This window comes from Patagioenas fasciata, chromosome 3 (assembly GCF_037038585.1).
Source record: "Patagioenas fasciata isolate bPatFas1 chromosome 3, bPatFas1.hap1, whole genome shotgun sequence".
Lineage (NCBI taxonomy): Eukaryota > Metazoa > Chordata > Aves > Columbiformes > Columbidae > Patagioenas > Patagioenas fasciata.
Window position 1 is genome coordinate 27,835,978 of NC_092522.1, and position 13,952 is coordinate 27,849,929.

The window sequence follows — 13,952 nt, forward strand, 5'->3', positions numbered from 1 at the left end:
CCCTCACTCACTTCCCTCTCACCCCTCACTTTTAAGGGATTTGTTTTCAGTAAGGGAATGAAACCATGCTCTTGGAAACACTGCTGTCTATCCATATTACAATGTTCTAAGTAGGTAGAACAGGATGGCATGCCTATCAAATGTCACTTCTACACACAAGATGTGTAAGGATTCTTTAAAGGCAGGCATCACTCATATACCATAGGTTTCACATGTACTTGAGTCCTGCAGAGTGCCAGGCACTCGGTCCTCACTGTGCAAAACTTGAACGCATGCTGAACAAAACACAAGTTGTTTGCTAGCTGAAGTTTGGACTGTGCAGGACTCCCCACGAGTCAGTTCCAAAGGCTCCACCTTAATGACAGATATTTTTTTAAAGCCTAAGAGCTTCTTTTTGAGGTTCAGCTACGGAAACACACCAAAAGAATCCTGGTAACCAGATGGGGTATTCTGCAAAGCGGTCAGAAGTGACCCAGAGCTGAGACCTCATTTTCCAAGTGACATAAACCACAGATGCTGATTACTTTTTTAACTAACTCAAACATCTGTATTCTTGCTTCAGGGAACAAAGCATCAGGCTCATTTATTTGGATTGAAACCTTTCACAACATATCATATTCATGTCGTAGCTGTAAACAATGCTGGGCAGGTTTCAAGCCCCTGGACATCTGTGCGCACATTGGAAGCTTCACCCAGTGGCCTGAGCAACTTCACCGTGGAAAAGAAAGAAAATGGCAGGGCTCTACTGCTAAAATGGTCAGAGCCCTCCCAGCCCAATGGTGTGATTAAGGTAATCTTCATCTTGACACTTTAATGGATGAAAAAAGAGAGGAAATGCTGAATATCTAATTGAAACATTTTCTCTGAAAAGGACTCAGTTAAATGAATTATGCTTTAAAATAAAACAGAAGTTCAATGTAAGCAGAAGGCATTCTGTGAGCACTCTCTGCTTGTGGTTGTATTAAAATTAGTATTAACATTCCTGTGCTACCCCATGACTGTAAACGTTGATTTACAGTGAACCAAATTGTTAATTTAATCTATAGAAAGCTATGCATGAAAGCTCATAGTCTTACTTGGCATACATTAGACATTGCCAAAATTAGTTTCTAGAAAACCTGGGTTTGACAAAATGTTGTTCTGAAATTTGGGACTTATTTTAGCTCAGTGATTTCAACTCAGTGTAAACCTTTACCTGCAAGGTTTGCAACTAAAGGGGTTTATTTGGAGTTTTTGTCTTAAGTGATTTTCTCTAGAGTTAGTCTGTGAGAAGCTTTGTGCTAGCCCGTGAAAGCCTTGCAATGAAACTTGATAACAAATAAATATAATGAAAGCTGTCACTAAGTGATTTATTACTGCGTCCAAAATGAAAAAAAAAAACTGGATCAAAACATTCCTTCTGTCTCAATGATCTGTTTGTGAAGTGATTGTTGCTAGAAAGGAACTAAGTTTCTGACTCATTGGTTAATAGCTCTTACCCTTTTTTCCTTTTATCCTGGTTTCTGTTATTTATTTATTTATTTCTCTCTTTCTCTATTTCTTTTTTTCCCCCAGATTTACAATATATTCAGCGATGACAACCTGGAGTACAGTGGTTTATCTCGCCAGTTCCTCTTCAGGCGCCTTGAGCCGTACACTCTCTATACCCTTGTGCTGGAGGCTTGCAACGCAGCCGGCTGCACCCGTTCTCCACCCCAGCCGGTCCGAACAGATGAAGCACCTCCAGTGTCTCAGATGGCACCTGTAATCCAGGCAGTGAACGCTACCAACATTGAACTGAGCTGGTTGCAGCCAATTAATCCAAACGGAAAAATAATTCGCTATGAAGTTATTCACAGACGCACAAAAGAAAATGCTGCAGGGTACAGAGCAACAACAGAAGATGAAAAAATTGTTTTCACAGAATATAACGCTGAAAGCAACACATTCATATATAATGATAAAGGTTTGCAGCCATGGACAAGGTACGAATATAAAATACGCACCTGGAATGCAGCAGGCTATGCTGACAGCTCCTGGACAGTGGCAAAGACTAGTCAAACTGCCCCAAAAGGTCTTGCTGCCCCCAGGTTATACTTGGCCTCAGTTAACCCCCATAAAGTGCTCATCTCGTGGGCCTCCCCAGCACAGCCCAATGGTATTCTTCAGTCATACAGGCTGCTAAAGAACGATGTTCTCTACCCTTTCAGCTTCGACGCTGCGACTTTCAACTACACGGATGAAGACTTGCTGCCCTATTCAATGTACAGTTACGCGATAGTTGCCTGCACGATGGGAGGCTGCTCCACCAGCGAACCAGCTGCAATACAGACACTGGAAGCAGCTCCTGCCTTTGTGGATCCACCATCTCTGCAGGCTGTCAGTGCCACTCAAATTAATGCATCTTGGGCACCTCCCCAAATACAAAATGGAGATATCACCAAGTACATATTGAAATTAAACAATGAAGAGTATTATCCTGGCAAAAGTTTGCAAATGTTGGTTTCTAATTTACAGCCTTACACCCAGTATGATTTTGTGTTGGTTGCCTGTACTGCAGGTGGCTGCACATCTAGCATGTCCCAGTCAGTGATGACTATGGAGGCCCCACCATTAAATATGGAAGCCCCCAGGCTGCTTGCTATGGGTTCAGAGTCAATCGAAATCACCTGGAAACTTCCAGCTAATCCCAATGGTAAAATCACAAGCTATGAGCTAAGGAGGGATGGTGTACTTGTTTACTCGGGTCTGGAAACTCGATATCTTGATTTCACCCTAATGCCAGGCATGGAGTACAGCTACACTGTCACCGCAAATAACAGTCAAGGGAGTGTGACCAGCCCACCAGCTCAGATAAAAACCAACCCTTCTGCTCCATCTGGGCTGTTGCCTCCTAGGTTGCAGGCGTGGTCCTCAAGAGAGATTTTGGTGGCCTGGGATCCTCCTATCAAAGTCAACGGTGACATTAGAAATTACACAATCTCGATCCACAAGCCTGCTGAAACAGAAAAGAAAATTGTTGACTTTGATGCATCTCATGTTTCCTTTCTGAGACGCTCGTACATCGTGGCAGAGCTACAACCCTACAGTAGGTAAGCCTGGAAAACCTCATTTGTCAAATTAATGCTGCTAGGGCATTCAGTGGGCTGGCAGACAGCTCAACCATCTTGTTTAAACAGATAGTCAGGCCCATGGGGTTTTGTTTCCTAAAGAGCACATGATAAAACCAGGATTTTTTAATTTATAGTAACAACAGCTATATATAATTTTGCGAATTGCATAGGGGTTGACTCTGGTTGTAATTAATACGTGGGGCAATTCAGTACTCTGCTATAGACTCCAAAATCTTCAATCTTGTACACGTCTATCTTTTGCAAGATGTCTGCCTTCAAGAATAAATAGGGCTTTAGTTCACGAAGTTCAGGGTGGGCAGATAAAAGGCGTTTTAGCTCACCCATTCACAGTGTAGCGGAGCTGATTATGGAGTCACGCCAAGAACGCACCAGCACCTTTGAGCTGAAAACAAGCAACTTGTGTTTAAGTGAAGGCTAAAACTTAAGAATGTGTACTAGACTTGGCTAAAGAAGGAGCACACTTGATACTGAAGTAATATCTTCCCCACTAGTTCTTGATTGTTTACCTGACCTTTCCTTATATATTTGTGTAGGCATAATTTTTGTGTTTTACATGCTTGATAAGGCTGTCTACAATTTACATGTAACTAATTTGAATCCAAAGAGAGAAGAGTAATAGAGTGGAGCTCTACAGCTCTCAAATTATATCCAAATCATCTCTTACAAAGAATCATCATTTTGATTCATATCGTCAAAATCAAAACTATTTTGATCACTTGACTCCTGCAGATGTTGACTCTGCTCTGGAAAAAAAAAAAAAAAAATTGAAATCCAGAAGGCAGTGTGCTTCATTTTTTGCTATACGAGGCACAGCACATAATCTGTGTATCCATACAAATGGTTTTCTTCAAAAATGTCAAAGACTGAGGGAAATTAAGAAACCTCCCATGTATACTTGATTAAGATCTCATGCACAGTGCATATTTGTGTTTGCATTGTTTTAATCACTTTATTCCTACTTTGTCTTCCCAAAGGTATGACGTACAACTCCAAGCTTGCACAGAGCTGGGTTGTGCCTCCAGTGAGTGGGCATCGGTGCAGACACTGGAGTCCCCCCCAGCACTGCAGCCTGCCCCTCTCATAGAAATACAGACCAGAGCTGGGGGCTTTCAGTCAACGTCTTCTGTCCTGTGGACTGGCCCACAGCAGCCAAATGGCAAGATTTTATACTACGAACTTTACAGAAGGAGAACGACTCAAGCCCACATAAATTTAGACCTCGCACTTGTGTACAATGGCTCTTCAACCTCCTTCAAAGATGACAAGTTGCTGCCTTACACCGAATATGAATATCAGGTGGGAACTGAAGTCATTTAGCAACTCATGATTGTGGTTTCAGTACTCTTTGAGAACCTTACTTTACACCTACAACTAACATATACATCTCATTTCTAATGTTAATAGTATTGTGATACCTGAATGATTATTGTTAATGTATTTTAAATAGTTGAGAAGCTGAAAATAATTTTACACAAGCAATATATTCATTCAGCAGTCATTTTTCTTGAGCTGAGTCCTGAGTGCCTGTTTCTTGTATGTTAAATTTTTGTGTACCCTCCAGAGCTTTTGCAAGGCTCTAATATTATTTGAGTAGTGTGAAATTCTGGTTCCTAAAAGGCAGCTTCATTTCATTTAATTAGCTTTTCTTTCTTTTTCCATCCTCCCCCAATCTCTTCTGATTTAATTTTGACTTTATGATCTTAACGTAGTTTACATCAAGAGGGACTAGGGTTGTTTCCTCTGTAAAATAGATGTTGGGATCACAAGCAGTTTGCATGGGTGGTTCAAAAGTGAATATACTGTTGATGGTTGTTGTTACTTCCCACATACATTGGTTTTTTAACTGTTGGGTTTTTTTGTATGAGGCTGAGATAAAGCAAGGAGACCAGTTCTGCCATTCAGACCGAGTTGTCTCTTTCCTCACTAGAAGTCAGTGGTACTGTTGGAATCAGTCCAACTGTGGAGTAGGTATCATCATCACTGGCTATGAATAGTGCCATGGATATTTGGCCCAAGTTACATACATTTATCTTGGCCCTTAGACCTAAAGTGATTACTTCCTTTAACCTGTAATTGTTTTCTGTGTCAAAGTTACAAATTTCAGCATCATTTTTTTAATCATATAGTGATAATATAAGGTTTTACTTGATTTAAGCCTATGAACTGAGAACTTTGCTATTTATAACCCTCTGACATCTATTCCAAGTTTTTATATGAGTTAGTGGAATTTAGACCCTCACAAAAAAACAGCCCTGCATTTGATGTTTCTAAAGGTAAGTCAATGTAGCATCATAGCAGGATGAGGCTGATTTTTTTAGTATGATGATGTCTACAAATAAGTACACTTATTTGACATTTAACAGGATACCAGTAAACCTCACTACCAATTCTGTACACAAGATTTGTAGACATGATATATCTTGAAGATGAGTTTGGCTATGCTCAGAAGTCTTTACAACCTTTTTCCTTTAAATAAACGAATACATTTAAAATTGCTCAATCCTGGATTTGTTTTGAAATGTATGAAACACAGTGCATTCCACCACAGGAGCTCCTGCGAGGTGGTGGCAATCTTTCTTTTACAGGCTCATTTGCTTTATAGGCTCACAAGATAATTCAGGTTGGAAGGGCTCTTCCATGAGGCCATCCAGTCCAGCTTCCTGCTCAAAGCAGGCTCATTTAAAAGGTCAGATGAGGTTACACAGGGCTTTATCCAGTTGCATCTTGAAAACATCCAGGGAGGGACACTGTATAGCCTCTCAGGGCTGTCTGCTCCACTGCTTGGCTGTCCTCATTGTGAAAAAAGCTTTTTTATTATGCACAGTCTGAACCTCTCTTGTTTGAATTTATATCTGTTTTCTTTTGTCCCTCCCTCCACATACCACTACGAAGAACCTGGCCCCACCTTCTTGTTAGCCTATGTGTAGGTGCTGGGGGACTGTGATTGTATTCCTTTCAAGCCATCTCCTCTCCAGGCTGATAAAGCCCCAGTCCCACAGCTTCTCCTTACAGGCCAAGTTCTCCAATCCCCTCATTACCTTGGTGGCCTTCCCCTGAACTTGCTCCAATTTATCAATATCTTTCTTGAATTCAGGGGCCAAAATGGAACAAATGCTAAGTAAAGGCATGTAATCACTTCCTTTAATTGTCTGGCTATGCTCCTCAAGATGCTGTTGGCCATTCTTGCTGCCAGATTACACTACTGGCTCTTGTTCAGCTTCCTGTCTACTAAGACCAGGTCCTTTCCAGCAGAGGTGCCCCCTAGCTGGTCAGTCCCTACACTGTAGTGCTGCAAGGAATTATTCCTTTCCAAGTGCAAGACTTCACATCAACCTGTTCCTCTGGCCCTTCTGAATGGCAGACCTGACCTTCAACGTATTGATGGGACCCTTCTGGTTTCGTGTCATCTGCAAATTTGATAAGAGTGCACTGTACAAATCAGATTGTTTGGTAGCTCTGCTCTGCTATTATCATTGTGTTCTTTTTGGTAGCCAGAAACCATGAAGAATTCAATCTCAAAAGTTGCTTTATCACATTAGTTTATCCAGCTGTGACATGCATACGTGTTGTAGACTCACCAAGTTGTGTAGGTTGGAAGGGACATCCAGAAGGCATATAGCCTAACTCCTTGCTTAAAGTAGTTTCTGTAGAGTGGGCTGCTCAGGGCTGTGTCCAGTTGAGTTTTAGATCAAGTTCTTCATCCTTCCATCTCCAAGAGTGAAGATTGTACAACCTGTGTGTGGACCATGTTCCGGTTCCTGACTACATATCTCTATTTGTCTTTGCATCTAATTCCCTTGTTTCAACCTGTGTCTCCTGTCTCTTGCTCCATTACTGTCAGAGTCCTGCGGCCTGGAGGGAGAAATGCAGTGGCTTTCTTCATAAATCAGTTCCAGCAGTTCTAATTTGCATAAGAAAAGTATTCTGAAGGGACACATAAAACTATTGAAAAGACAGCCTAGGATGTTACTAGAAAAGTGTACTGACTGCAGCATTCACAAAGCCTTTCTTCTCTGCTTGACAGTCACAAACCTGTTTTGTTCCTTTCGATGTTTGTGGATTGGCAGCATGTCTGTAAGGTAACTACCAGTGTGAAAAGTTTTGTGCTGAAGGAAATTATGAAAATCTGTGACCTGACTGCCTCTTAGTTCTGATTGCAGATGCCAGTTACCTGATTTCTTCAGTTACTTAATGACATCTTCTCTTAACTTAGCAGTACAGGAGCTGCTAGAACAATACATTCCAAAGCAAAAATTATAATTACTTACAGACCGAAAATTTATTGCACTTCAAATATACAAGGGTATATTTCCAGTTGTCACTTCTCTTCTGGCGAGAGCTGCTAAACCCTTCTTGTGCTGGAAACAGCACACTTTAAGGTGACCTATTTGTGTTTTGAGTCCTACTGTGTGCAAATATTAAGGTTTCCATTTCTTTCTCCCAGCTTTCCTTTAATGCCTGTGTAGGACCCATCTGTAGGCACACAACAGTCTGAAGTCCGCCATCCATTTGCTGTAGTTTCCTTACAGCAGAACTGTTGTTAGACCAGATCTCCTTACTATTACAGTCAGGATCTGTGCAGAATGTGAATTCAGGTTCAGATGAGGCTGGATAGGTAGCAAGTGTTGTAGCAGACCCAAGCCCTACTGATTAGTTAGGAATCTTTCTTAGATAAAGAAAAACATCCCAGGTTGTTATCTGAGCTGGAAGTTGTAGATGTTGGCTATGAGATATTCTCAATTGCACCAACCTTCAATTATCTCAGTCAGAATCTGGTTTTTGGGAAGTTGGTACCACAGAGACTTGCTTAAGCTGAAGTTTTTAATGATCTATTAGTGATGAGTAACAAAGAAAGTCTCTTGACCAGATTCCTGTTTAAGACTTCGGTTTTGATCCCAGTTCTACTCCATAACCAGGCTGAGCTGTTGACTAGGACCTTAAATAATTTTTGTTTTGTTTTGTTTTGTGTTTTGTTTTGTTTTTCACTGGTGGCCATTTATTTCACTAGGAGAGGTTTTTGCATGCACATGTTTGTCTTCTGCTTATGTCACTTGCAGCAGTCCTCTGGGATTTCTTCTGAGCCCATCCTTTGTTGACAATTTATATCTTGCCTGTGAAACAAGTTATTCATAAGTATAGGGCTTGGCTTTTGCTGTTATGCTGATGAAACCCAGATTTATATTCCACTTAAACTGGATATTGATTCTGCTGTCTCTGCATTTGAGGCTTGTTTGCTGGACATAAAACTTTAAATGCAACTGAATTTCCTCCAGCAGAATGCAGATACAATCAAAGTGCTGTGATGGGGTTCTCTCCAGCATTTTTGGAGGTGTTGAGATTTAATTTAATGAACTCTGACAGCTTCTTTGTATATGAAGACAGTATTTTGGGAATCTGGTTTTTTTTGTTTGTTTTGGTTTGGTTTTGATTTGGGTTTTTTGTTTGGTTGGTTGTTGTTGGTTTGGGGGGTTTTTGTGGAAACTTCAGCTGAATATTTAGGGCTTGAGAGTCTAGAAGTAAAAGTTGCACTTTCAAAACTGAAGTGACTTTAGCAGTTTATGCAGGTCAAAGGGACTATGCCCCCTAAATGCTTAAGTCACTTTTGTTCAAGGAGCTACTTTTATTCTTTAAGGGACAGATCTGCACAAGCATGTTAGCATCTGCTAGGTTTCCGTGGGTTTTTAAGAGGTATTAAGGTGCCTACCATCCCATACTTGGAAATAATTACTGAGATCTTTGAAATTCCCTCTATCTGTCCATTTGTATATTTAGATATTTGCATTTTCTAGAGCATCTGGCCTTTTAGGTATTTGTTGGCATGCTGCCTGAGATCCTCAGCTGTATTAAACAGATGCAATTGCATGATCTTCTGAAAAAAAAACCACAAAAACAAACTCAATGAGTTTGCAAGTGTAATCTTTTGATTCCTGGAATCTTTCTGAAATAGAGCATGTAGACCCTTCTCAAGAATCACTGAGGATGGTGTGCAGTATTACCATATAGCAACCTGTAGAGTCAGATCCATTTTTCTCAGTTAAGGAAAGGCCGTTTTGAACAGAGACTTGTGGCATTTAGTGCTATTGTGCAGAGCAGAGCTGTCAGAGTATGGTGTGATTTCCATGCAAGAGCGATGTCACTTGCCTACGATTGCATTTAATTGTATACTTAAGATTGCTTCTTTAGATTAATGGCTTAATGTCTTCCTGGTTTAGGACACATCCTTATTACCGTTTGGCAGGCATGGAACATGTAAAATACAGAAAAGCAGGATTGTCCCTTTTCAGGAAGTTTTATGGCTCCCTGCAGAGGTTTATTCTCCAGGAGGACTGTCTGGTGCACAGAGACAGGGTCTGCAGCGCTGAAGCTCTCTGCCTCCGACTGCTGTGGGAAGCACAGCATCCCTCTTGCTCGTGAAGCGTGCTTCTCACACTCCAGTTGCTGCAGCCAAGCGGAAGGTCTAGGAAATACCCCAAGATACACCGGGGAAATTGTGTTTTCAGTCCTCCACCTTGGACTCTCAAAGAGTAAACAAATCATATTCTGACTTTGGAGAGATAAAGAGGAAAAAAATAGTGCAAAGTCATAAAGACAGGAAGGACCTAACTACATGGAGTGCAGAATATGTCAGCCCTCTTGGTCACTTTACAGAGATGACAAGAATGATACTTGGTTTACCAACCTGTCCATCAAATCATTGGCTGAGCTGCCACTTGTGCTGCTTAGTTACTGACAAACAACTCAGTGACTTCTGCATCTTAAAATGGGGTGAAACTGGTTTTCTGACTGGCCAGTGATGGATAGTCACCCATTTGTAATATCCCTCATGTTGTTTTAGTTCACCCTTTCTTCCTATCTCCCTGACAGAAAGATACACTACAAAGTAGTGACATGAAATAAATGTAGCTTTTCATTGTGCTTTCTGCTTGTTGTCCCCTCTTCATTTTGTTTGGAAGAATGTTTTTTTCTTAAAAGGTTTGTTTTGCACTCTGCTTCTCAGTAAAGAGAGTTTCTCATACTACACCTTCATTAGGCTACCAGGCTTGATTTCAGCTTCTGAAAAGTAAAGCAGACATAATGATATTGTTTCACTGATGTAATGGTGGTACCTACTCTAAATATTCTTTGGCAGAACAACATGCTTACTCTCCTGTGGTAGAGAGTAGACCGTAAAGAGAAGGGTCATTTGAAACCACACAATTTCTTTCATTAAGCTCCACTTCAAGCACTATGTTTCTGTCATCAAGGCCATCCTAAATTCAAGTGCATAAACAGTTAATTGATGCAACAAACCTTGATTTTTGTTCATTAAACTAAATACAGATATGAGACTGGATTTGTTGTCTTTCAAAATTACCAGTGAGGCTGTTACAGCACCCCTCTTGCAAGACCCTTCTTGGTAAATTGTTATTCTGACATATTCAAAACCATGGCAAGCTATCCTTTAAAAAGACATTAGCGTGAGTGCCAGGGGAAAATATACTCCAGGGCTGTAGATGACTTGATGTGATTTCCTTGATTGTATCTTTTTATTTATGAGGCATAATTTATGACTGCTGGAAAGCAAACTAAAATGAGTGATGACTAACTACAGCCAAAGTAATAAATCAGAAGTGGAGAAAGAAGTGGTGATTTTGATCGAATCTATTGAATTAGCTGTTGCCCTTAGCCATTACAGGTATTGGAAAGACCTTTTAATATCTGCTTATCTCTCTCATGGGAACTTGGTAAGTATCTCATTATATACCCATAGGAAACAAATTCTTTAATTTTCTACCTTTTAAAGTTTAACATGTTTACATCTCTCATTAATTACTGGTGTTATACTACATTGTATGAAATGAGCTTCCTTTAGAATTTGGTAATTTAGCTTAAGTCCCAAAGTGTTTGCCTGTTGCCTTTCCCTTTCCCTTCCCCAGAATGGGTATATTACTTTTATTATTACCATTTGAACAGTGGAGATGAATGGCAATGTTAAGAGGCTCCAATTATCACAGTGCTAGAAGCCCGGACCTAAAATCTATGCCATTCTATGTTTATGGCCTCCCTAAGGATGCTAACTGAATGTCGGAGATGGAAGAATATGGATCTGAGGATGGACAATCAGAAACCACACATTTGTTTGCTACCTTTTTGTACTCCTAGTCATGAGTGGGTGTGATACTTACTTTCCCTTGCCTTTGCTCTGTGCCCTGTAGACTGCAACCACTTCTGAAACGTTCTGCTTTGTGAATACGTGCCTGACACTGCAGCACCCAGATGTGAATACATTACCCTAATGCTGAATGCTAGATTTTGGTAGACAGGCTCTATGCTCTGTTGCATAAGCAACTCCAGATTACTCAGGCTGCACGCCGGTCATTTCTGATGAGAAGAAAGACATGTGAAGGGTGCTGCAACTGATGGTGAGAGGGAGCTGCTCTGGTTTTCTCTAATTTTAACCAGCAAAGATTATGATCTCTTCAATTTTCTTGCAGACTACTGTTTGAACACAACTAGAACTTGGGTGCTGTGATTCTGAACTTACTGATGTCATACCCCTAAAATGTCTTGCTATCTTGAAAAATAATTACTCTATGAAAACTCTGCATTGATTTAAGTATAGGGTTATAAATTGAACAAATCTGAGTCAAGAAATCCAAAGCAAAGTCTCAAAGTAGCGCTGCATCTTTGCAATCTCCATGAAACAATTCCAGAAAGAGTGGTACAAACCCTTCTCTGCTACCGTTTGTCTCTCCTGGCATATGCTGAGTAGTACCAGCATTTAATCCTTTTTGGAAAGACCAGCAGTGACAGGTGTGTGCAGCCCATGGATGCCTTAAGGGCAGAGAACCAAGTCATACCTAACTCTTACACACAGGAATAAAGAGTTATGTGCACCTGTGAAAGGGGTGGTTTGGTCTGACCTTGTGGTTCCCCAGAACGTGCAGCACTACCTAACTGCCCTACAGCTCTAAGCAGTGCTCAAAGCCAAATGTACGCAGTGATTTACTGAGACTTTTTTAAAGGCAAACGGCTGTTTTCTCAGTGCCTGCAGGAGCTCAGTGCAAGCTGCTGCCACATACAAAGCTGAGATCTTGTCCCTCACAGAGGCAACTGTGGGGACTGCAGATTAACTGCAGTGCAGAGTGGTCTAATGCACAGTGTCTATAAGATGTGGTGGGAGCCAGGAGTCATGGCTGGTCAGCAGTCAGCTGTTTGGCTTGCTGATTTCCTTCAAGCAGGAAGGGTGAGCAGCATCTGGCCACCATGCAAAGCAGGGGGTCCCAGCTGTCCCTGGCCTGGGAAGTCAGCAGAAGCTGAGGACTGCTGCCTTCAGACATGAAAGCTACTGCCAGCCAGTCCACCCTTCTGCCTTGCCATGCTTCAGCAGAAGCGAATGAGACCTCTCCAGTAAGGGAGAGTTTCTCAGTCTCCATGGGCTGTGTCTGTCTGAGGCTCCCCTTTGCAGGAGCAGAGAGGATTCCTGCTTGGGGACTTCCAGGTGGATCCCTGTGTTTGCAGCCTTAATGCCTGTCATGTTGTTTGAGCCAGGTTTGAGATGTGAGTGTTGTGAGCTGGCAGGCGTTCTCACAGGCACAATGTCCTCTGCCAAACTGCTGCTCAGTCAGCCATGGCTGTGCTTCTTCAAGTAATCAGTCATGTGATCAAGGGATTGCTTTTTTGTTTTGGGGTATTTTTGGCCATGCAGTGTGTTTTCTGCCTCAATCCTGGACTATCTTTGTCCTTTGAGGGAGGTTAATTTGAGTGCTTTATTTTGGCAGGTTCTTTGCCTTCCTTCTTTCATCATGGTGAAGCCATAGCTTTTCTTCTTCTAGTGCCTCTCCTGTGCTGTAGCACTGGAGGAGCTGTGGAAGCATATATGCAGCTGTTTCCCTCAGTTCCCATTAGTACCTCCTGTATAGAATAAATACCTTCACATATGATCTCAATTTAATGAAATACGAGGTTTTTTTATTTTAAAACATAGCTTCCTTGGTAAGCACCTGGCGTTTTGAGAGCGTTGCAGCAGATGAACCTGTGTGGCTCAGGGCTGGACTAAGTCATCTATTGGGCTTCTTCCACTGTCACAATCTACAACACCATGATTTTTTTGCTTCTAAGCCTGAGGGCCATTGTGATTTTATTGCCCTTTATGGAAGGAGTTGTTACTCAGCTTTACTAAGCTTGAACAGGCTGGGCTCACCATGATAAGGCTCTGGCTGCCATCTCAGCACTTCTCTTCCTGCTCCTTATAGTTGTTGACCCTTCTTGCTCTCCCGATGGACCTTCAGGTTGTGCTGTAACCATTTTGAACAACAGCTGATCCCCAGTTTCTTCCAGGAGCAGAGATCTGTGAAGGCTCAGTTATGATGGAAAAAACCAAGCTTAGTTACTTGTAACTGGAATTCTTCAGTCCTCCGAATATACGGTCTCTGAAGAGGTTTCCCCTCTCTCTCAGTCTGGCTCCACTTCAAAGTGCAGTCTGGGCCAGATTGATAAAGCATTTTAAATGGTAACCCATGTGGCTGATTTCAGAGCCCTCTCCTGGCTTTTTTGGGACAGTGCAGCCATTAACAGCAGCACATCTTTTGTCAGGGTGCTGAGCTGCACACCATGATGTCAGACTTAATGCTTTTGGAGGCACTGTGTTCAGAAAGCCAAGTTATAAGAAACTTTTGTTGGCTTTCTGCTGTCTGTGTTTTGCCATTCAATACATCCCCAAGATGTTATTGCTTCTTGTTTGCCCCACATTCCTCTTTTATATATATTGCTGCCTATTAAGCTCTTTACATTTCTATATGAATGCAGCTAAATATTCTCTGGTACTGATTACATCACACTTTAGAAGGAATTTCTGTG

General features: G+C 41.5%; 1 protein-coding gene across 2 annotated transcripts in view; it reads left to right on the forward strand.

Moving 5' to 3' along the window:
* Nucleotides 1–13,952, forward strand: part of USH2A (usherin) — a 386,355-nt gene that overhangs the window by 355,820 nt on the left and 16,583 nt on the right. For both annotated transcript variants that reach the window (XM_071805984.1, XM_071805985.1), the window contains exons 62-64: nucleotides 563–790; nucleotides 1,555–3,071; nucleotides 4,088–4,409. In XM_071805984.1, the coding sequence (XP_071662085.1) occupies nucleotides 563–790; nucleotides 1,555–3,071; nucleotides 4,088–4,409 (2,067 nt within the window). The remainder of the gene's footprint in view (nucleotides 1–562; nucleotides 791–1,554; nucleotides 3,072–4,087; nucleotides 4,410–13,952) is intronic.